We start from the raw sequence: 25894 nt of genomic DNA, 5'->3' as shown, positions 1-25894 counted from the left end.
CCCACAGGATTCTCACTCATTCTCAAGTGGACAGAGTGAGTAATAACACAATTCATTCACGTTCACGTCAAATTGAGCACAAATATCAGAGGGGCAATACAGTAAATGCTTTTAGTGTTCCTCGGCAAAAAATCTATGAGTCTGTGTCTTCAATGGAGTGTAACCTCCAAAGTTAATACAGTTTGTTTTCCAAGGTATTGTAATGAAATACAAACAATAGGAAGTAATACAATACAGGCAATGTTTAAGTAACATTTTAGTGGTGTAACCTTGATTTACGACGGACCCGACATGCAAGTCTGCAAGCGAGCAGTCGCACAGCCGTTTTTTTTGTTTGTTAGTTTTTTTGCTTTGACGAGCCAGCACAAATATGAGCTATGTATGCAGAGATTCTACTGACACACACTCATATATTTCTATATTATATATCAATCTCTGCTAGATTTTTGAATCTTCTCAGTTTGATAATCCGCTGAAGCCCACGGTCATATCTTTTGCTGGTGCATCTTCTCCTGCCACATTTTGTCTTTCCACTAGACTTTCCATTGATATGCTTGGACACAGCACTCTGAACAGCCAACCTCTTTAGCTATGAACCTTTGTGGCTTACCCATCCTATGGAGGGTATCATTACCAAGATGGCGCCTACCAGTGTGGTCGCCTTGGTAACGCGCTCTTTAGTATTGTTTTTGTTTTTGTGTTTTTCGTCCGTCTTTGGAGACCTTACACGACTTGTCAATGTCTTTATGTCTCCAAAGTGTTCTCTGTCAATTGACTGTCTGTTGTCGTGCGAGAGCGGCTCCAACTACCGGAGACAAATTCCTTGTGTGTTTTTGGACATACTTGGCAAATAAAGATGATTCTGATTCTGATCAATGACGGTCTTCTGGCCAGTCTGTAGTCTTCCCCATATTGAACCCAACTGAGACAATTGAACCAAACTGAAGCAATTTAATGACACCTGGGGAAACCTGTGCAGGTGCTTTGAGTTTAGTAGATGATTAGTGTGTGACACTCAGTTTAAAACATTCATGGCCTCTAAAATTTGGACTGATTTCTTCACAGTATTCTAATTTTTTGAATTCCTGATTTCGTGGGTTTGAGTAGCTGGAAGCCCAAATTATGTAAAAATAAACAAATACATACTTGAAATTGTTTAAATTGTTGGCCCTGAATCTATAATCTATGAAAGTTTAACTTTTTGAATGGAATTATGGAAATAAACTTTTCCATGATATAAAGTTTTTTTGGAAAGGGTCTGTATGTGTGTGTGTGTGTGTGTGTGTGTGTGTGTGTGTGTGTGTGTATGTGTATATATATATATATATATATATATATATATATATATATATATATATAAAACATGTATATATATATATATATATATATATATATATATATATATATATATATAAAACATGTGTATATATATATAAAACATGTATATATATATATATATATATATATATATATATATATATATATAAAACATGTGTATATATATATAAAACATGTATATATATATATATATATATATATATAAAACATGTATATATATTAATATAATATATATATATTAATATATATAATATATAAAACGTGTGTATATATATGTATAATATATAGGTGTGTTTGTGTGTATATGTATATTGCATGTTCTCCCCGTGACTGTGTGGGTTTTCTCCGGGCACTCCGTTTTCCTCCCACATCCCAAAAACATGCATGGTAGGTTAATTGAAGTTGCCCGTAGGTGTGAATGTGAGTGTGAATGGTTGTTTGCTTATATGTGCCCTGCGATTGGCTGGCAACCAGTTCAGGGTGTACCCCACCTCCCGCCTGAAGATAGCTGGGATAGGGATAGCGGTACAGAAATTAGACATGCAACAATTAATTTATTAATTGACCTCTCGTCAATTATCCAATTCATTGACAAATGTTCCTGACAAAATATCCAGAATGTTCCTGAAAGGTGATGCTGGGGGTTGGCATCTCTGTGAATGTATGGTGGTAGTGACCTCAACTCAACTCACTTCAACTCGCTGCTCAGTGAGTCACTTAGTTGTGAAACTCTTCTTCCTGTGTGTTTGTACGATTGTAATATATTGCCCCCCAGTGGCCAAGGCGAGCACACCAGAAGTTTCACAATGGCTGGAACGGATTGAACGCATTTACACTCATTTCAGTAGGGAAGATTTATTTGAGATACGAGTGTTTGAGTTGCAAGCATGGTTACGGAACAAATTAAACTCGTAAGTCAAGGCACCACTCTATAGTATTTCTAGCTGTCCCAAAAGTATGACTTTTGAGCTGTTTTTTGAACTCAATATTGTACTATTTCAGGGGCATACAACATTAGAGATTCCACTTTGTGTGTTTGTTTATATTCTCAGGCCTTACTTATATGCAAGGCAATTTGTGCTTTACAGAGCGAGGCAGTTCTTCCAAGAGCTCAAGCAGCCACCAGTCCAAAACTTGTGATGACCAGCCAACGTATGTACTTAAACTTTGCCCCTCCACCTCCATTCTCATTTTGACCTACACATGTATTGGTAGTACACCCAAACGTGAGGCCTCAGATTAAAACGTATCGTTCCTGTACATTAGTATGCTGGAAGATGACCTCAAGCTCAGCAGCAGCGAGGATAGTGATGGAGAACAGGACTCTGCCAAGAATACCTCAAGAAACACATCAGCAAGGTTAGAGCTTCAGGAAGTCACTCTGGCACAACATGAAATCTTGTGTTAAAAAAGCCACAGGAGAAGAAGATTGATTTATATCTCATCAGCACGTTTGTGATTTATTTAATGTCTATTCTTGGCTCACACCTTTTACATGCAATACAATGTCATTTTGATTCCCTTTTTGGTTTTTTTCACCCCTTGGCAGCCATAACAGTGAAGGAGCCGAGCAGTCAAGAGATGACTCGAGCAGTCACAGTGGCTCAGAAAGCAGCTCAGGTTCAGACAGCGAGAGTGAGAGCAGCACGACGGACAGCGAGGCCAACGAGCCCCCGCGGCCCGCTTCTCCCGAGGTAATGACCTAAAAGTTGTAACTTAACATACACGCATGCACTTTAGTCCACTAAGAAAAGAAATGGGAAGACATGGGGGTCCTTAATTTATGACGGAGTTCTCTTCCTACTTTGACGAAAAAACCCGAATTTGTACAATCACTAAGCACTTCTGTGCCATAAATATAAAGTTTGGCAGTAACTTCTGCCGAGTGACAACGTATTTTTACGGCGCTATGTAAACTAGTTCAGTGTGTGCCGTTTGTAATATCAAAACATCATATGTCAGGTTCGTCGTAACCAAGGACCCACTGTAATAAGTACCATACCACTTTTTGGCACCTCTCAATTGAGGTAGGATACCGCAAATATGGATCTGATTGGACGACGGTCACTAGCTCCTTTCATGAGCATTTTAGAATGCAACAATTACAAAAAAAAAAGCCTGCAAAACGCTTGAGGGACTGGTTTATGCTGCAATCAAAGTGCCATTTATCTGATGCGTATCTGATTTTTATCTGCATTTGGAAGAGGGATGAGTCCAATCTGTGGCTATATCCTATTTCATGTGCTTTATTCTCTTTATGATGCATATTTGAACTGTGGCACTTGAGCGCAAAATAATTATAATTTTGTCACTTGAATCCTGTTTTGTAAATACAGCTTTTGAGGTTCCACCATACATGCACTGAAGCGGAGTTGCTTAAAAGGCCCAACTATGTCCACCTCTACTACTGGAGTTGTCGCTATGCTCCCTTAATTATAGGGTTGGGAATCCCATAGTAACTCACAACTTCACAATATTTTGACAACAATACTCTCGCAATACAGCAATTATCTATATATACCGCATTTTCACGACCATAGGGCGCACCGCATTAAAAGGCGCAGTCTCAGTTACGGGGTCTATTTCTGCATTTAACACATACATAAGGCACACCGTATTATTGGGCGCAGGGATGGTAAAACATACGCTAGCTTGAAACATATGATAGCATGCATGCACGCTAAAACAATGTTTTTAAAAAGGCAGCGGGAGCAAAACTGAGTTCGGTTGTACTTTATTGAAGTATTTAACTATGTACTCATGTTATTTTTTTGATCAATCCTCATCCACAAATCCATCAAAGTCCTCATCTTCGGTATCCGAAATGAACAGCTGGCCAAGTTCTCAATCAAACACGCCAGGGTCGAGTCAGTCTCGTTGCCGTGTGAAAGCTCGAACAACAGTGCAAGCAGACACGTCAGCCCGAGCATCCACAATCCATTCACAAATTGTGGCGCAACTCGCCCGGCGCTGCCTCCTAGTCTTAGTAAAGCTGTGTTCGCCATCTGTCATCCATGGCTCCAACGGCGCTCACTTCACTTTGAACGCCCTGTTTACACGAATGTCCAGCGGTCCGTCAAGCCTCCCGGAATGGTGGAAAGCCCCGAGTTATTGCACTCAGTCGAATGGTGACTGTAGAGACGCTTCTCCCGGCTGTTCTTTGCTCACTAATCCATTGCTCAAGTTGATCATCCAACTCGGGCCACCTCGCCTTGTTTCCGCGTTATGTTTTTCTTTTTTTTCTGTAGAAACTCAGCTTCGTCTTCTTGACTTGGCAAAGCTCGTTTTCCTGCTTCCTCCACTTGCGAACCATGGCTTCGTTGATCTTGGATTCTCTCGCGGCTGCTCGATTCCCATGTTCCTCCGCGTAACTGATAGCTTGCACTTTAAACTGTGCTTCGCAAGCATGTCTCTTCGTAGGTGACATTTTCGGGGGTCCTTAGCCAAACCGATGTTGTTTTGCACAATGCACACCCCGGAAATGCTCCCAGTCAGTCAAGCGGTTAAAAAAAAAAAAGAAACACGGCGCTATTTACCTACTGGGGGCGTGGCTTTTGCGTCCTACTTGACGCACCCTTCCCCTGTCCTCAGCCACGTCCGCTTTTCCTCTGTGTAAGCAGCGTGTCGGCAGAAAATGCTAAAAAAAAAAAAAAAGAAGAAAGTCAAGCGGAGCTCTCATCACACAACAACATTTATAGATGTTGGAACTCGGTGCACACATAAGGCGCGCTGTATTATAAGGCGCCCCGTCCATTTTGGAGAAAATGTAAGACTTTTAAGTGCGCCTTATGGTTGTGAAAATTGATATAATAAGAGATAATGCAATGTTTATTGTTTGTCCCACACTTAGTCGCTATTACCCTGTTGTAGTTTTCTGGTTTACCTCTTGTATTTCAAAATGCCAAAAAGCCAGCAGCAATAAGCCTGTTCGTCACTAACATGAACTCAAGTTGCTCACATGGATGTATTCCTTCTCATAGCCCGAACAACCAATGGCTAACAAGTGGCAGCTGGACAACTGGTTCAAGAAGGCAGCCCCACCGTCGCCGCTGGATAACAATAATGTTCAAACTAAGAGCAAAAAGGAGGGCAGAGATAACAGCTCAGGGCGTGGTTATAGTAGCCAGGGAGGGGGATCGAAAGATTCCTCGGCAACGGGCCCAAGTAGGGACCTTCGGGCAGCACAAAAGGGTGGCGAGAGTGGCCGTGGTAGGCAGAAATCTCCAGCTCAGAGTGAGAGTAGCACAGGGAACCGGAGGCCCGTGGGGAAGAAACAGCCTAAAAAGTCTGAAAAGCCCCCGGTAGTGGAGGAGCCCAAAGGAGGGCTGAGGGTGGAAAGCGAGCCAGCACCTGAGATCCCCCCTCATCGACCCAAAGCGGCCACCAAGGGTTCTCGCAAGCCCAGCATAAAAAAGGAACCCAAATCCTCTCCCCGGCCCAGTGCAGCTGCCCTCGCCGCTGCCGTAGACAAGCGCAAGGCTAAAACAAGTTCCAAGTCAACACGTGAGAAGTCTCGGGAGTTTGTCGACACTGACTCCTCGTCATCGGACTCAGAGGGAAACGACAGCATCCCTTCATCCTCACAGACGCCAAAGTACACAGAGAGCATCAGGACGCCCGTGTGCGTGTTCTCCCCAATGGAGGAGAAGGAGCTGCTGTCTCCACTAAGTGACCCTGAGGAGCGCTACACCTCCAGGCAACCGCCGCAGGTTTTAATTGTCAAGATAGGTCAGTTTAAATTTATTATGACCAATTAAAAGACCTACATTTCCATTACATTCCTTGAACAAATTAAACCATACCCTTCCCATCTACCGTAGATCTTAGTTTGCTATCGAGGATCCCTGGACGGCCATACAAAGAGCCCACAGAGATAAAAGTGGAGCGGGATGACTCCCAAGACAGAGACAGCAAAGACTTCAGCAAGCAAAGCTCAGAGAAGAGCTCGAGCAAGGCCAAGAGGAAGCATAAGGTTTGGGACCTTGTCAACTATTCTACTGAAGTTCTGTTGCAGTGTTATTTGTGTCATCTCGTGTAATCATATCTTTTTTAGAATGACGAGGAAGGCACCAAGCCAGACAGCAAGCGAAGCAAGCTGGAGGAAAAGTCTCAATCTCATCATAAAAGCAGCAGTAAAGAGTAAGTGTTTTTAATGGAGGCTACTGTAAACACTTCATGTGGTATTTCAATTTTAAAGAGATTCTTGCAATTAGTTTCAAAATGAACCTGATAACTTATACACATTATAGAAACCACAGTATAAAAACTTAGTTAGGTTGCCCAACCCTATCAAAGAGGAATTTTGGATTCCATCAGGTCAAAGAGGTCTTTGGAGAAGAAGGAGGAGCCCGTGCCCTCTCCGTCCATTGTAGGCCTACAGCGGATGCCGAAAGCTGAGCATCCAAGCCGGAAGAGGACGGTCAGCCAGTCCTCCACGTCACTGTCTAGTGGGGCAGGCAGTGGCAAGGAGGGAGGCCACAGCACTAAGAGCACCTCCAACTCCAAACACAGAAAAGGGGAAGACAAGGGACGCAGCACTCGAGATGGCAAGGTTGGTGGAAGTATCATCTGGTGGGAATAGCTATAAAGCCTTGTGGATACTCACACCATACCTTCAAAGGGAATGAGAATAGCAAATGAATAAAACAAATATCCATACAACTTTTCTCCTTCCCACTCATTCTTTTCCATTTTATCCCTCATTTCAAACATTAGGCCCATCTCCCCTGAAACTTTATCCTTTCTCGCTTACTGCTTTCTGCAGGAGAAATCCTCCAAGGGATGTGATAACCAGCTGGCTGTGCCGCCACTCTCCACTGACTGTTCCAAGTTGCAAAGATCCAAGCTGCCGTTTGAGGACAGGTGAGACGCTTCAGGCGGGATACTACATCCTAAAAGGCAATTTATGGATGTGTTTTCACAAGGCTGCGAGATGTCTTTTAAGAAAGGAAAATGATTGTTCTTTTCATTCAGTTGATGTTATGCACGGAAACAAGGTTATTATTAATGTTTAAGTAATTATAAAATGTTAATATCAATGAGATGAGACATTTCAGTCAATTCTTTTGAAAATATTCGACACAGGCAAGACTTGGAATATTAAACATGTTTGTCGTTTCATATTTTTTTCAGGGCCCATTCAGCAGATCATTACTTACAAGAAGCCAAGAAACTTAAACACAATGCTGATGCACTGGTAAGAACTCAACACATCACATTCTTAATCAGAGGTAGGCAAAATATGGGCTACTGGGCACGTACAGCAGCTCTGTTCTGTAATGCGGCCCTAATCTAGAGTCCTGGAAAATGTTTTGTCCTAAAATTGGTTAATTAAAATGTATTTATTTGGGCTGCACCGAAAAGTCAGTCATCCAAAAATTTAGACTGAAAAAGTGTATTTTCGTTTTTCGGCTAAAGACTTTTGTCGCCGAAACTGGATTTTGTGATGACGCAATCAAAACCCGTGGCCAGCGGTGACCCAGCTACTTACGAATTACTGCTGGCTAGCTAACGCGGACTCACTGAGGCGAAAGTTCACTTCGCGTCCAGTGTCAACATAGCATAAGTCATTAATCATCAGGTCCGTGCTAATTGCTAAGCTATCGTGACATGTACTGGTAGTGGCAAAAGTGATTGGGTGATAAAGTACACTTGCCACATAGGTCTGGCTAGAACTGCGTTATCGCAGAGAGTAACTAATGTTGAACAGAAAAATAGCAGCCAAATTAATGTGTCTGTAGAGAAAATAATATATAGCTACACAGGACGCCGTCTGTAACCGGAAATGAATTTGTACATCACCAGTAAGAGCAAAGGCCTATAAATTTAAAAGTGTATTAATGTAATAAATATTTCTAAAATAAGATAGCCTTTATTAGTACGGCAGTGGGGAAATCTGCATCGTTTCAGCAGCAATAGTGGGTACAGGAAATGAAAAAATAGCATTCATTCAGCAGAAGACATTTGTACAAGTAATGCATTGCAGAGAATGGAAACCAAAACTGTTGTCCGTGCATAAACTATCCAATCAATAATCAGCATTTTTTTTTTTTTTTCAAAATAGAATGCTGAGTTTTAATTTTGACGTTTGGGATGTGATTAATCTGATTAAATATACTTGCTTTCTTTATTACGGTTGAAAACATAATCGGTAAATGGTAATTATTCCGTAGATGCAGATTTTTTTGACGACGGCACGTTGACATCTCATATACTTTGATTTAGGCTGCAACTGCGCCCGCCATTACAACTTTGATGCAATAAATACATTGAATTAACAAATATTGAAGCTATGATATATTAATGATTATCCTTATAGAGTAATGATTATGTTGTGGAATTGAACTGTATGCAGAATTATTTTTACCCCAATTACTGCAATAACTGTCCTGTGGTAATGTTCTTGACATAATTTTAAAAATATGGAAATTCAGACATTGTTCTGGAAGTGATTTTCTCTTGGTTGGCAGCTCTGTAGTTATAGCCATAAATGCAATTTTACTATTAATTAGCATTATTTCCTTTTTTTTCCGGCCTCGGTTTCCTCATCTCAGGTTTTCAGCGGAGAATTTAAATTTTCGTGCATCCCTAGTATTTATTCATTATTTTTATTTATTTACTTTAATAAATGTGGCCCTTGAGCACAGAGGTTTTTCCACCCCTGTTGTAACTTGTTCATGCAAAACAACATCCCAAGTGATTTTCCATTGAGCTCAATAGCCTAATAGCACAATATGTCCATATTGTATTAGGTTAAGGTGATTTTTTTCTCCTAGTTTGAGGGAGAAAGACTTGTTGCTCGGACACAATACAAGGAGCAGGTGGCTATGTGTAACTGACTGCACCTGACAATTGTTTTATTTCATGTCTATTTAGCTAGACCGTTTTGAGAAGGCCATTTACTACCTGGACGCCGTGGTATCTTTCATCGAGTGCGGCAACGCCCTTGAGAAGAGCGCCCAGGAAGCCAAGTCTCCTTTTCCCATGTATGCTGAAACGGTGGAGCTTATCAAGTAAGGCCAAAACAAACATTTTAATATTGACCTAAAACTGTTTATCCTATAAGCTAATACATGTTATGTCTGTACGCTCAGGTACACAATGAAGTTAAAGAGCTACATGGCCCCTGATGCGACTCCAGCAGACAAGCGGGTAGCTGTTCTATGGTTGGTATTCTGACTTAAATACATGTTGCCGCCAAGTTAGCTGCTCTTTCCACTCACAAGCCTCTTTTACACAGTGATCCCAATATTTATCCACATTTACCTTTCACGCAGACTTCAGCGAATTGGAGATATTGCTGCAAGGGTGTGCGCAGCAAACATATTAGATGTGTGACACTTCAGCATCTGGTGTGATGTCTAAAATAATTGCCAGAGAGACAATTGCTTTCAACACAGCAGAAGTATGAAACTTTACTACCCAATTCCAATATTTCAGAATTCCCCATGCCTTCCCAGCAAATTGGCCCATCAGAGGTTTAACATTAGAAATGGTATTTAGTCACGTGTGCCTTTCAGACAGAACTCTACTTATGTAGCACTTTTAAAAACCCAAGTTTACAAAGTGCTTTGACAGACAAAAAAGCATACAAAAAAAGATAATTGTCATACTCCTATATTCAAAAACAAAATGGTAAAAAATGAGGAACACAGCCAATGCAAGAACCCAACAGACCCAGCTGAGACCAGGAGGGCTGATTATCTTTTTTTTTTAAATAGTTAAAGGAAAAAACATTCACACAGCTGTTGCAGCTTCGAACATTGAGATATTTAGATGGATGGCTAATGTCTTCGACAGCTTCCAACATAAACGAGTGTAGGCTTCCCCACTATCAGTATCTGGTACTACTCCAGAAGTATTATTGGGTGCAGGCACGGTAAAACATACGCTAGCTTAAAACATACAGTAGCATGCATGCACGCTAAAACATACGCTAGCATGCATGCTAGTGTATGTTTTTAAAAAGTTCGGTTGCACTTTTTTGAAGTATTTAACAATGTACTCACGTGATTTTTTTATCAATCCTCATCCACTAATCCATCAAAGTCCTTATCTTCTGTATCTGAAATGAACAGCTGGGCAAGTCTCCATCAAACATGCCGGGTTCTCTCTCGTCATTGTCGGAGTCAGTCTCGTTGCCGGGTGGCTGTTCAGCAATGATGCCGGCTTTCGCGAAAGCTCGGACAACAGTCAAAGCAGATACCTTACCCTAGGCATCCACAATCCATTCACATGTGGTGGCGTAACTCGCCCGACGATAGATGGATAGACGGCGCCGTTTCATAAAACAAAAGCACCAAGACGGACCTCCTTGAAAATGTTCGATTTTCGTTATTGCCCTCAGTCGAATGGTGACTGTAGAGACGCTTCTCCCGGCTGTTCTTTGATCATTAATCCATTGCTCGAGTTGGTCTTCTAACTCGGGCCACCTCGCCTTGTTTCCGCGGAAACTCAGCTTTGTCTTCTTGACTTGGTGAAACTCGTTTTCCTGCTTCTTCCACTTGCGAACCATGGATCTTGAATTCTCTCGCGGCTGCTCGATTCCCATGTCCCTCCGCGTAACTGATAGCTTTCAGTTTAAACTGTGCTTCGTAAGCGTGTCTCTTCGTAGGTGCCATTTTCGGGGGTCCTTACCCAAACCGATGTTGTTTTGCACAATGCACATACCGGTGCTATATACCTACTGGGGTATACCTACTTCAGCGTCCTCTTTCACGCGCACCCTTCCCCCTTTAACGTCCGCATGCTGTCCTCAGTCACGTCTGCCTTTCCTCTATATAAGCAGCGTGTCGGCAGGAAATGCTCCCAGTCAGTCAAGCAGCGCGCTCATCAAAGTCACACAACAACATTTACAGATTTTGGAACTCGGTGCACACATAAGGCGCACCGCATTATAAGACGCCCCGTCCATTTTGGAGAAATTTTAAGACTTTTAAGTGCGCCTTATGGTTGTGAAAATACGGTAATTTCACAGTTGATTGATGGGCAAGGACTCCAGAGACCCAACTCGTTGTATACAAACAATGAAAAACAAAATTTTCCATATTATGTCCCCTTTAAGTCATTCTAGTGTTCTATTGTGTGTTGCTTTCTTTTTAACACTGAACATTTACCCCCTTTTCTTCCAGCCTACGATGTCAGTCTCTGCTCCACTTGCGGTTATTCAAGCTGAGGAAAGACAGTGCTCTTAAATACTCCAAAACACTTACAGAGCAATTAAAGGTACTGCTCGCCACTACAACTTGAACTCTTGTTTCGCTGCCACTTAAAACCCCCAGATGAGCATTCACAGTAAATCCCCTGAATGTAAATTCCTGCTTTCTGATTCTATGTAATGTTGTTGTTCTTCCTCCATTGACCAGAACTCTCTAAGTAACACCCAGGCTCCCTCTCCTGGAATGGGAAAGTAAGTCCACCCAGCCTCTATGTAGTTGCATTCAAGTTAGAAAATATATTTACATCAGGTACAATTTACCTAAACATTGTTTATTCTTCTTCCCCATATGTAGCAAGGCAGCGGGAATGCCTTCGCCAGTGTCCCCCAAGCTGTCTCCGGGCACGGCAGGCGGTTACTCGTCGGTCAGCAGCAGCAGCAGCAGCACTGGCTCATCTGTGACCATACCTCAGCGCATCCACCAGATGGCTGCCAGCTATGTGCAGGTCACCTCCAACTTCCTGTATGCCACTGAGGTGTGGGACCAGGCGGAGCAGCTGGCCAAAGAGCAGAAAGGTAAGGCATTATAATTTTTAAATGAGGGCAGTCCTTTAAAAGTGCAGTTTCTCTTTTTCAAGTGCAGTGGTGGTGAGCCTAAAATGAGCAGTGAAATCAAATGTATAAATATTTACTGATCATAAATTCACAATTCATAAAGAACAATATGAATAAATAAAATAAAACAATAGATTAATTCAAAACTATAAGATGTAATTGCAGGGTTTTATGAGGTGTCCTCTGGCACTGCGGTCTATAAAGCTAAGCTATTATTATTATTATTATTATTAAAACATTTGAATAAATATTTATAGTTAATATATTTAACAATAACTACTTACCAAAGTGTGGCCGACTGGTTAGAGCGTCTACCTCACAGTTCCTATGACCGGGGTTCAATCCCTGGCCCCGCCTTTGTGGAGTTCGCATGTTCTCCCCGTGCCTGCGTGGGTTTTCTCCGGGCACTCCGGTTTCCTCCCACATCCCAAAAACATGCATGGTAGGTTAATTGACAACTCTAAATTGCCTGTAGGTGTGAATGTGAGTGCGAATGATTGTTTGTTTGTATGTGCCCTGCGATTGGCTGGCAACCAGTTCAGAGTGTACCCGGCCTCCTGCCCGAAGATAGCTGGCATAGGCTCCAGCACGCCCGCGACCCTAGTGAGGAGAAGCGGCTCAGAAAATGGATGGATGGATACTTACCAAAGTACCTTAACTCATAAAGTATAAATTCAGCATATTCCATGCATGTGGTGAGAATGCACTCAATCCTCATATCATATAAGAGTTATAATATTAATATTGGACCTTGAAGCAGAGGGCTGTGTACTCTTAGCTGAACTTTTTCTAGTTATAATAATAATAATAATAACTTTTTATATTGCACCTTTAAAAACACGTTCACGAAGTGCTTTGACAGACAGTGTAGAACACAGTTCACACCAAATAAATAAAGTGCTTTCTTAGGCCCTAGTCCTGCTGCAATTTCATGTGCTGCTTAGTATCACAGTTCTAAAAGCCAACAAAAGCTCATCTTCTGGCTGTCGAGTCTGAGCCACAGCGAGCAGGACAACATCTGTATCAACTGTCTGAATAATGTTTCTATGATGGCAATTTCTTGCTGCATGGAAAACATTTAAGAACATCAGTGTCCTCATACATCTTGGAGTCGTGGCTTGCTATCGACCTCCATATCATTATTGATAACGAGCTGTTTGTGCTCCTGCACAAGTGATCTGAACAGAGCGTCTGAGAGCAAGGCAAACAACTCAGTCTTATTGCTGTCCACTCCAAGAAAGTTTTGCCATTTAATGGGAATGGCTGCAGCACCTCACACACGTCTCTGAACCCCTGTCCCACGCTTTCCTCTTGTAGCAGCTTTCAGAGATTCAGACAAGTAGCGGTCCCACACAAGATGAAGTCTGCACACAATTTCAAATTTTCTGGTCAGACATGTAATGAAGATCACATGGGAGTCATCATGCAAGTTTTTTACCGAACTTCCTTTCAGCATCTACACTAGTGCAGGTAACCTACACTGTGGCAGAGTATGCACTATGAAGGCCGGAAGCAGATCACTGTTCAGTCCCAGTCGCAGATGGAGACCTCCCCTATCATGTCCTGTTTGAGAGATACAAATTTCTGTCTGACTGTTGTTATACCAAGACTGACCTGTGAGAGGCAGCATGGTGCCACATGGCATCCAGACTGCTGGAAAATACAAAGAAAGAAGTAGTAGTTAAAGAAATTACAAGATTGAAGCTAACATTTAGGTTATTTTGCTTCTCATCTCATCTCTCCTTGTTTTTCTTCAGACTTCTTCCAGGAGTTGGACAAAGTGATGGGTCCTCTCATCTTCAACACCAGCAGCATGACCGACCTGGTGCGTTACACCCGGCAGGGCCTGCACTGGCTGCGACTGGACGCCAAGCTTGTTCCCTAGCGAGGACTGACGCTTTGTACCCCCCCCACCCCACCCTTTCCCTGCACGCTGCTCACCCACCCACACACAGCTACACCTCAGCGACACACACGCAGTCCACCTCTGAGCACACACACGGACGTGAGGATGAACTTCTCAAGCATATCTCCAAGTGTGTGTGCGCATCCTTTTTTCTTTTTTTTTATCTGCGCCAGTTTGCCAAACACTCAGCAAATTGAAACCATCCTGGTGAGAAGCAACACGTCACACTCTTCACATATCTGCATCTTTACAGAGATGAAACATGACTTATTTTTTTTATCTGTTTGGCCCTGAAGTGTTAGGTGATTTATTTATTATTTATTCCCTGCGCTTGAGTTGATAGGCTATTTTTGTCTTTTTAAAGGTTTTAATTTCACCCCCACCAAAGTACCTCCCACGAAACACCAAAGGTGCTTTAAAATTTTCAAATAAAGGTTTTGTCTTATCGGTTTTTGTGCCTTCGATGTGAGCTACAGGAAAACAGAATTTTCCCCCACCCCCCTTCTCACACCTTAGGTTTTTTTTGGGGGGCGGGCGGGGGGCTGGTTGGGGCGGTTGGGGTCATTTTTCACCACCACCCCCCCGTTTTTTTTTTTTTTTTTTTTTTTTACATTCTGGCAACAATGTTGTGTTTTCTGTTTTTAACCACAAAAGGTTTCAAGCTTTGCTTCAAACCGAGCTTCCGTGCATCTGCTTGATTTAAAATTTCTGGAGCACACCTGTTAGATCACAGGGAAGGGCTACTGTGCACATCCGTAAATAATCTTTATAGCATTATAATATTTTGTTTTTTACTTTTGTGATAATCCCAATTTCATGAATTAAGACAGGTGGGTTTATGAATTGCTAATCCAGTTGCGCAAACCTCATCCAGATGCATGTAAATGACCTCTAGCTGTCACAATTAGGTTTTTTTTAGTCTCCCAGTCTTCTTAAAACGGATCAGAGTAGCGATTTAGCGCTGCTTGAAGCCAAGGAAGTCGTTGGTTCTTCCCATCAAATTGTTTTTCCTCCGTAGCCATTGAGAAATATCCTTCAGGAAAGTCACTTCCATACACTTTTGTTTGCCCAGTGTGTATTTTTATGAGTCACCACAGGGACTGTTTTAAGTGGTGTCCATGAATTCAATGCAGTTATTTACATGAGCTTTTATCAAAGGCACACCCTGCTGGGAAACTGATCTGGCATCTGACAAGCGAGAATAGAGGAAGATTAGCAGTGTTGCATTTATAGGATTATAAAGAGCATTTATTTCAAATATATAGATTTTATTTATATTCATGGCCAGTTTATGTCTTTCAAAACGTTTTAAAACGATTTGACAGGTTTTTAAAATGGAATGCAAAGTATGTGTGATTCTTTTAAATTAAAAGAATCATAATTGAGCTTGTTAATCAAGACCAGAGTAGAAATAAATGTCTGCAAGTAATGTGAGAGGATAGATTCGTATACCGTATTTCCTCAAATAGTGGCCATCCCCACGAATAGATGTCATGTCCTCAATTAGTCGCTGAGTGCATCAGCCACATAAGACAAATGAAGGCTTCATTCTCAAATGTTTGTTCATAGATGTTCAAGAGTTAACTGCTGAAGTCATTTGACCGCTGTCATTAACTAATACAGCAGCTCCTCCCGAAGCAGGCAAACAGTCTCTCTGATGAATGTAAGTGTTAAGACTTAATGCAAAGTATTAAAGATCTGTCTTAAATGACGATTAGCAATCCAGGAGACTAACATGATTGCTCCACAATGTTGTGTGTGTCTGTTAAGATACGCAAGAGAGTAACTTCTTTTATTATGTTTTAAACTCCAGTTTAACAGGACATGAAATGTAAGATATCGGTAATGTTGCACAAATACACGCCTCCCCCTTAATAGTCCTCCACACTCCCCAAATACACGCCTCACATTGTCTACAGTTGGTTAAATAAACACACTTGCAGAAATACTCTATGATCTGTTGAGATTAGGGACTGGCATAACAATAGATTGATAATTATATTGAAATATATTAATTAGTGATTGTTTTGATTGCAACCAGCATTTGATTCCAACTAGTTACCTATCTACACAAGTACGTAAAGGCTTTAGCTATGGCCAATTGACCTGTAAAGACACATTACGCATTACGTTACCCTCATACTAATAGCATTTATATTGTTACAGTGAGTTAAAAATTACTTGGGCAATTAAGCAATTATGCAAATGATTAGAAAAAGCTCACATCACGCCATCAAACAAAAATTGAAAAGCATTTAATAATTCTACCTGTCACTATACATTGCTGGCATAGAAAGATGAACAAAGACATTAATTGTAGTAAATAAATAATAATAATATGACTAATTAAGTGAAATTTGCTCATTTTGAATTAAACATGAGTTCAAATCATTTGGCTATAAATTAACAGTTGATCACTGCGACATTGGCGTCTTTCAACACAAAAATTGCAAATTGCCACATCACTGCAGTAAGAGAAAATTCCAGCATCTATCTGCCAGAAAGCTGGATGGCGTCACTTAAGTGTCTGGTGTCACAATTGCTTTCGACATAAAAGGATGAGAGAAGTGAGTATAAAGTGTTGAACATTACGGAATACACTAAGACACGTGTCTACGTCGAATAAAATATTCTATTTTACTTTACGCGTCGGCACAATTTATACAGCACAGCGACATGGAAACAAGCAGTGCTAGAAAATGTCTGGGTCAGTCTAAAGAAGTATTATTTCCTTCTAGTTGTACTTTCCAGCTCATTATTCAACTTCAGAGTAGCTGTCACACACCGTCAACCTTCACCGGCTCCCTGGCCTGACTGTTTTTTCCCTCTTAATGCTTGAAAAAAAAAAAAGATGAATTATTTTTATTTTTCAATCTATGCAGAATTTATTATTATTATTTACAAAAAGGATCAGTGGAGACTTTTTTTTTTTTTTAATTCTTAGGCCTGTGATTTTTTAATATATTTTTTTTATATATAATGTTTAAAAAAAAAGTGTCCAATGCCTTTTTTTCAAGGTCGTGTACTGGTTTTAGACAGTACATATTTGTGTTTATATTTTATAACAAAACAAAAGACAAACAAAAAAAACAGTTGGTTTGTGCCATTCTGTACCTAAAGCTGGAGGCCACTTTTTCTCATAGGAAAATCCTCTGTGAGTTTTTTTTTTTTTTTTTTTTAATTAAATTACCAAGCCAGCCAATGTGTTCATACACTGGTACACTTTGTAAGTACAAATGTATACATTGAAGCATTGTTTTTAACCCATTTTCTAATTTATTTTTCTGCCCCCCCCTTTTTATTTTTTGCTTGTAACATTTGATGAAACAGGATGATGTAAATATATCAGGGGGGTGTGATTGTTCATGAGATTTCATTGTAAGTAGTAATTAATATTAATGAATCCAGGGTATGTTGGGTTTTTTTCTCAATAGGAAGATGTTAACACTTGCATGTTTTTATTTAAATGTACAAAGTGTATATATGACATTTTCCTCTAAGGGTGTATTTCTACTCCAGAAGGACATTTTTATTGAAATTGAATATCACTGTAAATGTATTTGTGAGATACTTTTATGCACATTCCCCCCTCGCTCTCTCTCTCATCTATCTTTTTGTCTTCAGAACTGTATAGATGACACCCAAGTTCTCTCTTTCTCACACATCTATCTTTTTGTCTTCAGAACTGTACAGATGACACCCAAGTCTCTTTACACTCCAGGGGTGGGGAACCTTTTTCCAATCAGGGTCGATTGTCACTAAATTTCGGGAGAAAAAAATGATACCTGTCAAAAATCCATCCTTTTTCCGTACCGCTTACCCTCACTATAGGGTCGCGGGCGTGCTGGGGCCTATCGCAGCTGACTCTGGGCGAGAGGCAGGGTACACACTGAACTGGTCGCCAGCCAATCGCAGGGCACATATAAACAAACAACCATTCGCACCTATGGGCAATTTAGTCTTCAATCAACCTACGACGCATGTTTTGGGGATGTGGGAGGAAACCGGAGTACCTGGAGAAAACCCACGCAGGCACGGGGAGAACATGCAAACTCCACACATGCGAGGCCAGATTTGAACCCAGGACCTCCGAACTGTGAGGCAGATGTGCTAACCAGTCTAAAGTGCATTTTTAGACTTGCACGGCAGTCCGGGTTAAATAGGAGGCTCCCCACCTCTGCTCCAGTCTTTTTCGTGATCATGTATTCACCGCCATGTTATCATTTTGTCTCCTGTATTTTGTCCTGTCATTGCCCATCCTACTCGGGATGAGAATGTACAGTCTTGTCACGCCGAGAGTATTTCCTACTTTTTATGAGCAATTGGTCACACGAGTCTTTTTAAAAAAAAAAAAAAAAAAAAAAAAAAAAAAAGGTATTTCTCAACAGCTGTAGCAGTTTATACAGTCTCTTGTATACTTTTAAAAAGCCTCAACGAGCAGCCTACACTATGTACCATAGTCTAAATTGGCTTAGTTTTTAAGATGAAATAGATGCTATTATATGATGGATGCAATACGATTCAAAGGTACTCTTGGAGTTTGAGCTTCAAACTTTAGGTCATGTAATTCAAAGAGCATTCTTGTGAAGTGAGTATTAATTGTGACTAATGAGAGTCTGTCCTGAATATTCTTTGTATTTTTGTCGTATTGAGAATAAAATATATATGAATATGTTTATGACTGGGTTGTGTTGGCTTTATTTTAAGGTTTACCCATAGAAATATTGGTGCAAACTGGTTCCATTAGGGGTCTTTACATTGTTAAACTTAGGAAAGACAAAAAATACATTAAGAATAAAACTAATGCACTGATTTCTCAGATAAATTATTTTGAAAGGTTAAATACTGCAAGACTACATTGTAATTATGTATCCGCCATTATATTTGTATGGATTTATATTTTTTTGTTTTTTTAGATATTTTCTTTATTTTGAAACTGAAGTAAAAATAAACATTACAAATTTCACATGACATTTTCTGCCTCTAAAAAAATAATTAAAATAAAAAAATACACAAAAGTGAAATTATTGCATTTTTCATTTTTTTTCGTGTGTGGGGGGAGTAATAGTACCACTAGTGGTACGCCGTCTCCATCTAGTGGTATGTAATAGAATCACTGCCTAAATCCAGTTCAGTTGCGTTTAACATAAATTCAATACATTTGCATTTAATCTTTTTAAACACATATTTTGTTTAAAATTGTATTTAACTTATCTGAAATGCATTTAATTTAATCATTAAGTTTTTTATTTACTTTTTAAATATATATTTTCCTGTATTTAAGTGCAGTGCTAATGTTCACAGCTGTGCAAAATGTTACAGAGGCTTGAGTGGCCTCATGAAGAAACAAGATAGCACAAACAAAAAGGCATATGCGAAGTGGTTTACTTGGCTTTGCACTGCACAGGGCCTCTTAGGAATGATTAGCTGGTGCTTTTCAATCCACATCGCACTGCCTTCTTCTTCTTCTTCTTTTCCTTTCGGCTTGTCCCGTTAGGGGTCACCACAGCGCGTCATCCTTTTCCATGAGAGCCTATCTCCTGCATCCTCCTCTCGAACACCAACTGCCATCATGTCTTCCCTCACGACATCCATCAACCTTCTCTTTGGTCTTCCTCTAGCTCTCTTGCCTGGCAGCTCCATCCTCATCATCCTTCTACCAATATACTCACTCTCTCTCCTCTGGACGTGTCCAAACCATTGAAGTCTGCTCTCTCTAACTTTGTCTCCAAAACATCGAACCTTGGCTGTCCCTCTGATGAGCTCATTTCTAATTTTATCCAACCTGGTCACTCCGAGAGCGAACCTCAACATCTTCATTTCCGCCACCTCCAGCTCTGCTTCCTGTTTTCTCTTCAGTGCCACTGTCTCTAATCCATACATCATGGCTGGCCTCACCACTGTTTTATAAACTTTGCCCTTCATCCTAGCAGAGACTCTTCTGTCACATAACACACCTGACACCTTCCTCCACCCGTTCCAACCTGCTTGGACCCGTTTCTTAACTTCCTGACCACACTCACCATTGCTCTGGACGGTTGACCCCAAGTATTTAAAGTCCTCTACCCTTGCCATCTCTTCTCCCTGTAGCCTCATTCTTCCCCCACCACCCCTCTCATTCATGCACATATATTCTGTTTTACTTCGGCTAATCTTCATTCCTCTTCTTTCCAGTGCATGCCTCCATCTTTCTAACTGTTCCTCCAGCTGCTCCCTGCTTTCACTGCAGATCACAATGTCATCTGCAAACATCATGGTCCACGGGGATTCCAGTCTAACCTCATCTGTCAGCCGATCCATCACCACTGCAAAAAGGAAGGGGCTCAGGGCTGATCCCTGATGCAGTCCCACGTCCACCTTAAATTCTTCTGTCACACCGACAGCACACCTCACCGCTGTTCTGCTGCCCTCGTACATGTCCTGTATTATTCTAACATACTTCTCTGCCACTCCAGACTTCCGCATGCAGTACCACAGTTCCTCTCTGGGTACTCTGTCATAGGCTTTCTCTAGATCTACAAAGACACAATGTAGCTCCTTCTGACCTTCTCTGTACTTTTCCATCAACATCCTCAAGGCAAATAATGCATCTGTGGTACTCTTTCTAGGCATGAAACCATACTGTTGCTCGCAAATACTCACTTCTGTCCTGAGTCTAGCCTCCACTACTCTTTCCCATAACTTCATTGTGTGGCTCATCAACTTTATTCCTCTATAGTTGCCACAGCTCTGCACATCACCTTTGTTCTTAAAAATGGGCACCAGTACACTTTTCCTCCATTCCTCAGGCATCTTCTCACACACTAGAATTCTATTGAACAAGCTGGTCAAAAACTCCACAGCCACCTCTCCTAGATGCTTCCATACCTCCACAGGAATGTCATCAGGACCAACTGCCTTTCCATTTTTCATTCTCTTTAATGCCTTTCTAACTTCCCCCTTACTAATCATTGCCACTTCCTGGTCCACCACACTTGCCTCTTCTACTCTCCCTTCTCTATCATTTTCCTCATTCATCAACTCCTCGAAGTATTCTTTCCATCTACCTAGCACACTGCTGGCACCAGTCAACATATTTCCATCTCTATCCTTAATCACCCTAACCTGCTGCACATCCTTCCCATCTCTATCCCTCTGTCTGGCCAGCCTGTATAGATCCTTTTCTCCTTCTTTAGTGTCCAACCTGCCATACATGTCATCATATGCCTCTTGTTTTGCCTTTGCCACCTCTACCTTTGCCCTGTGTCGCATCTCAATGTATTCCTTTCGCCTCTCCTCGGTCCTCTCAGTGTCCCACTTCTTCTTAGCTAACCGTTTTCCTTGTATGATTTCCTGTACTGTGAGGTTCCACCACCAAGTCTCCTTCTCTCCTTTCCTGCCAGAAGATACATCAAGTACTCTCCTGCCTGCTTCTCTGATCACCTTGGCTGCTGTGGTCCAGTCTTCTGGAAGCTCTTCCCGTCAACCGAGAGCCTGTCTCACCTCTTCCCGAAAAGCTGCACAACACTCGTCCTGTCTCAGCTTCCACCACATGGTTCTCTTCTCTGCCTTTGTCTTCCTAATTTTCCTCCCCACCACCAGAGTCATCTTACACACCACCATCCTATGCTGTCTAGCCACACTCTCCCCTACCACTACCTTACAGTTGGTAACCTTCTTCAGATTACATCGTCTGCACAAGATGTAATCCACCTGTGTGCTTCTACCTCCGCTCTTGTAGGTCACCCTATGTTCGTGCCTCTTCTGGAAAAAAGTGTTCACTACGGCCATTTGCATCCTTGTTGCAAAGTCTACCACCATCTGTCCCTCCAAGTTCCTTTCCTGGATACTGTACTTACCCATCACTTCTTCATCACCCTTATTACCTTCACCAACATGTCCATTACAATCTGCACCAATTACGACTCTCTCTCTGTCTGGGATGCTCAGAACTACATCATCTAGCTCCTTCCAGAATTTCTCTTTCACCTCTAGGTCACATCCTACCTGTGGGGCATAGCCACTAATCACATTACACATAACACCCTCAATTTCAAATTTCAGCCTCATCACTCGATCTGATACTCTTTTCACCTCCAAGACATTCTTAGCCAACTCTTCTTTTAAAATAACCCCGACTCCATTTCTCTTCCCATCTACACCATGGTAAAATAATTTAAACCCTGCCCCTAAACTTCTAGCCTTACTGCCTTTCCACCTGGTCTCCTGGACACACAATATATCAACCTTTCTCCTAATCATCATGTCAACCAACTCCCGAGATTTTCCTGTCATAGTCCCAACATTCAAAGTCCCCACATTCAGTTCTAGGCTCTGTGTTTTCCTCTTCTCTTTCTGCCGAAGAACCCGCTTTCCACCTCTTCTTCTTCTTCTTCTTCTTTGACTTCGACTTCGACCCACAGTAGCTGAATTTCCAACAGCGCCCTGCAGGTTGACGGCGCCGGTGGCGGACGTTGTTAACCCGGGCCACGACCGATCCGGTATGGAATTCTTTGGATGAACGCTCATATTTGTTTGGCAAGGTTTTAAGCCGGATGCCCTTCCTGACGCAACCCTCTGCATTTATCCGGGCTTGGGACCGGCCTACAGTTTGCACTGACTTGTGCCCCCCATAGGGCTGCATTCCACATCGCACTGCCTTGATAGAATTAACTCATAAGAAGAATACATGGATATATTTTAGCAAATTGTATTATATGCTCTGGTGGGGGGGTGCACATTTTTTGTATTTAAACAAAATGAAACACAAGATTTTTTTTATTTATTTGTGGATATGTCTAATCAAATGTGTTATGCCATCAGTGCTTATAGGCTTTGTTTGTTGTGGGTTTTGAGAGGGTCAACATATCGGCGTCATTAACTTCTGTTCCAAAACTCACCAGCAGAGAGGAGAAAGTCCACGTTTCGCTGTGCCGCTCATTGACCAATTGTAGGACGTCATCTTCCCCAAAGCCCTCCTCCTGCTGCCTCTGATTGGCCAGCGACGCGCTCCATTACTCTTCATCCGCTTGTCCCTCTCCTGCAGGGAACACGATAACGCCGAAGGGAAAGGGGAAAGCTTATTATTATCAACTTGTTAGCAGCGAGGCACGTTATTGTTAGAGAAAAGGCATTTTTATTGTCGTCTATCTCATTTTTATTAAGAAACGCCCTCGACGGAGGACGAGGGAGTCCGAGGCGAAAACGGCGAAAAAGTGAGCACGGAGCAGCAGGTACGTGAAGGGGCCGCAGGTGCTTTTGCCGTCCTCAGTTTCGGTTGTCAACTTGTCAAGCTGTCGTCGCCTTTGTCCTCCCTCGCCGGGACTGTTGTAGAAAATATGAGCTTACATATAACACTTTTGAGTTGTATTTGCTCAAGTGATGTTTGGTTTCGGGAGGTCGCTTAAAGTCCATTTCGATTAAGCAAGCGTTAGATGAGACGAGATGAGCCAACTGTTCCCTGAATGCATCACTTTTACATTCTTGGCCCCCTTATTTTGACGTTTGGATTTAATGTGCTTGCTAAAACACGATACATTTACGTCAATTAACGTTTTAATTAATCGATGAACAATTAATACAAATGCAAAATTGTTATTAATCTCTGAATTATTATTTTCTTCCAGTTTAGGGTCATGGAGTTTTAGAACGAACTGACTGATTTTTGTTACGAGCTTTCTGGTTATATACATTTAATAACCACATTGATTTGTTATGTACTCAAAAAACGAAGTACACTTTGGTGATTCGATGACTTCTCTCTGGTGTGGTACCATCATAGGTCATTTGAACTACTTTAAAAAGAAAATAAAATCTCTCCGACTTTGATTGTTTCTAGTCATAATTCTTCAAAACAGCTTTAGGTCTCCTGATACCAAGCTTTTAAAAAGCGCTTTAAATTTCCAGTAAAAAGAAACACATTTTGCTTTACTGATAATAAAAAAAAGTGCTTCCTCTTAGAAAAAATGTCCCTTTTGTATGTCAGCATGATACTTGAAATATTTTAAATGTTCAACAAGTTATTGTGATAACATGAGTCGCCAAACTGGATGGATGCAAGTGTAACACCGCACTCCCTCCAGCCCCCTAGCCTCCCCTCTCCTTTTTTTTTTTTTTTTTTTATCAGGGAGAGTTGTACAGGTGAGGGGCAAGGCAACATATCTTGGAAGCACATACCTTGGGTCAAAAGTTTCCAACCTGTTGAGAAATCACTGCTTTTTCAACATGTAAATGGTAATGTTCAGCTGATTGCCTTTCTTTGCGGGAATTTAAGTCTCAAGTGGCTTTTTTGAAAAGTAATTGCCAGAGTGTTTGGAAAATATGCTAAATTTAGAGACTAAATGGCTAAGTCGGCAACACTGACTCAGCTTTTGTAAACTAGGTCCTCTCTGTTTGCTGCCATGTTGTTGTGAAAGTCAGCGGTGACGCGCTTTGATTTATGGAAAGAAAAAAACAGTTACAGGGCATAGACGTAGTTGAGTTGCGCCACAGAACATATTAAGGGACAGAAAGTGTAACTGACTCATGCTTCGGCCACACTGAGAAAACAAATACCATGCTCAGCTTCAGTGTGTCAAACTTCTTAACTTATTTGAGCGTGAAAATCAGTGCAGCATTAAAAAAAAGTAACAACAAATACCGTTTGTTTATTATAGCGTAATAATTCCGACTGATCAAACTGTTAGTGTTACACTTGTCTCTGTCTTTTTCCTAAAAAGAAGATAAGCTTGTTGTTGCACTTTCCTAAAAAAAAAAAAAAAAAAGAGAAAATGCTTAATGTTATAGTTTATCAAATTTAGAATTTTGTTTTGTTTAATAAAGAATCTTTCACTTATTGGAGAATTTACTGCTATCAGTTTGCAGGTTTTATGTAGTTTATTTTAAATGGCACTAAATCTTGACCAACAGACAAGCAGTTTTATGTTCCCTTACTGTACCGAGTGCAATCTGAACCGTGACCAAGCAGTGTACCGAACCGTAATTTTTGCAATGTGGTTTCACAATTATAAGCTGTAACCTTCAAGTTTGTCACCCTTGATTGAGATGAACTGAAATGGCCCCCAATATGAAAAAGGTTCTCCATCCCTGCCTAATTCGTCTTTTGGGTTACATAGGTGTTGATTTTATCTTTAGTGAAAATTGACCCCCTATTTCTGACAATACATAGTACTTCTTGTTGTTTGCCAGCATTGTGCATTCCTTTAACCTCTTCTCCTTTGTTTGGATGGATCCATGGGCCTGAATTATGCACTGGGGAGGCCTTTCAACCTAATGACGGTGGACTATGTTTTATTAAAAGCTGGAACAAAAGGCACGGCGGGCCGTAAATGCCTCAGGAAAGCGGAGACTGGTGTTTTGTCCCGGGCCTGAAACACAAGGGCTCATGCGACGCCTTGTCCGTTACGGTGGGAGTGGGGATGAGCACACTGGACCTCTCTGTTAGGCCCTCGCTGCGGGACACTTAACTCCGAACACTGACCTGGTCTGACCTGTGCTCTGCACTCGTCCGCTCAAGAAGAAACTTGAATGGAGGTGATACGTCTGCAAACTGGAGTTAAAGACAATATACAATGAACTGTTGGGTAGAAATATATAGAAAAATGTCAAGAACATAAGCCTGGATTTACACTGCATGGTTCAAACCCACAATTCAGATTTCCCCCCCCCCCCCCTCTCAAGTGGCACAATTTGGAGATGAGTCTTGGAAGCGTAAATTTTAAACAAATAACCATGGAATCATATATCTTCAGATCAGAATTAGGCCTCTTCCAAATGTGGATAAAAAATACATATCAGATATCTGCCAATGGGAGTGCAGTAATACTCTGATCCCAAAACACTTTAATATCATTTCAAACTCTTATTGCAACATTTCCCTTCAAAATAAATGGCATGCAGAT

General features: G+C 41.3%; 2 protein-coding genes and 1 long non-coding RNA gene across 9 annotated transcripts in view; 2 read left to right on the top strand and 1 right to left on the bottom strand.

The window, feature by feature from the left end:
• Positions 1–18693, top strand: part of aff4 (AF4/FMR2 family, member 4) — a 70475-nt gene extending 51782 nt beyond the window's left edge. For all 3 annotated transcript variants that reach the window (XM_061751980.1, XM_061751978.1, XM_061751979.1), the window contains exons 6-21: positions 8–35; positions 2427–2490; positions 2605–2697; positions 2888–3032; positions 5319–6066; positions 6159–6310; positions 6392–6477; positions 6655–6889; positions 7103–7200; positions 7471–7534; positions 9214–9350; positions 9432–9503; positions 11469–11562; positions 11703–11746; positions 11850–12070; positions 13867–18693. In XM_061751980.1, coding sequence (XP_061607964.1) covers positions 8–35; positions 2427–2490; positions 2605–2697; positions 2888–3032; positions 5319–6066; positions 6159–6310; positions 6392–6477; positions 6655–6889; positions 7103–7200; positions 7471–7534; positions 9214–9350; positions 9432–9503; positions 11469–11562; positions 11703–11746; positions 11850–12070; positions 13867–13994 — 2409 coding nt within the window. In that variant the 3' untranslated portion in view covers positions 13995–18693. The remainder of the gene's footprint in view (positions 1–7; positions 36–2426; positions 2491–2604; positions 2698–2887; positions 3033–5318; positions 6067–6158; positions 6311–6391; positions 6478–6654; positions 6890–7102; positions 7201–7470; positions 7535–9213; positions 9351–9431; positions 9504–11468; positions 11563–11702; positions 11747–11849; positions 12071–13866) is intronic.
• On the bottom strand, positions 3813–24388 carry LOC133467285 (uncharacterized). 4 transcript variants are annotated; one of them, XR_009785182.1, is made up of 6 exons: positions 24171–24388; positions 22895–23034; positions 12394–13672; positions 11816–12051; positions 4879–4975; positions 3813–4776 (listed from the first exon to the last, which is right to left on the bottom strand). It is a non-coding gene; the product is annotated as an uncharacterized LOC133467285 (long non-coding RNA). The 4 variants fall into 4 exon arrangements; XR_009785184.1 differs by lacking the exon at positions 24171–24388 and adding an exon at positions 23232–23579; XR_009785181.1 differs by lacking the exon at positions 24171–24388 and having other exon boundaries at positions 12394–13473; positions 13548–13672; positions 22895–23031.
• The window catches only part of shroom1 (shroom family member 1), a 35889-nt gene continuing 33034 nt past the window's right edge, over positions 23040–25894 (top strand). For both annotated transcript variants that reach the window (XM_061751977.1, XM_061751975.1), the window contains exon 1: positions 23040–23227. The gene's annotated coding sequence lies outside the window, so the exon portion shown is untranslated. The remainder of the gene's footprint in view (positions 23228–25894) is intronic.

This window comes from Phyllopteryx taeniolatus, chromosome 17 (genome assembly GCF_024500385.1).
Source record: "Phyllopteryx taeniolatus isolate TA_2022b chromosome 17, UOR_Ptae_1.2, whole genome shotgun sequence".
Classification (NCBI taxonomy): Eukaryota; Metazoa; Chordata; class Actinopteri; order Syngnathiformes; family Syngnathidae; genus Phyllopteryx; species Phyllopteryx taeniolatus.
This window is presented reverse-complemented; position numbering and strand designations above follow the sequence as displayed.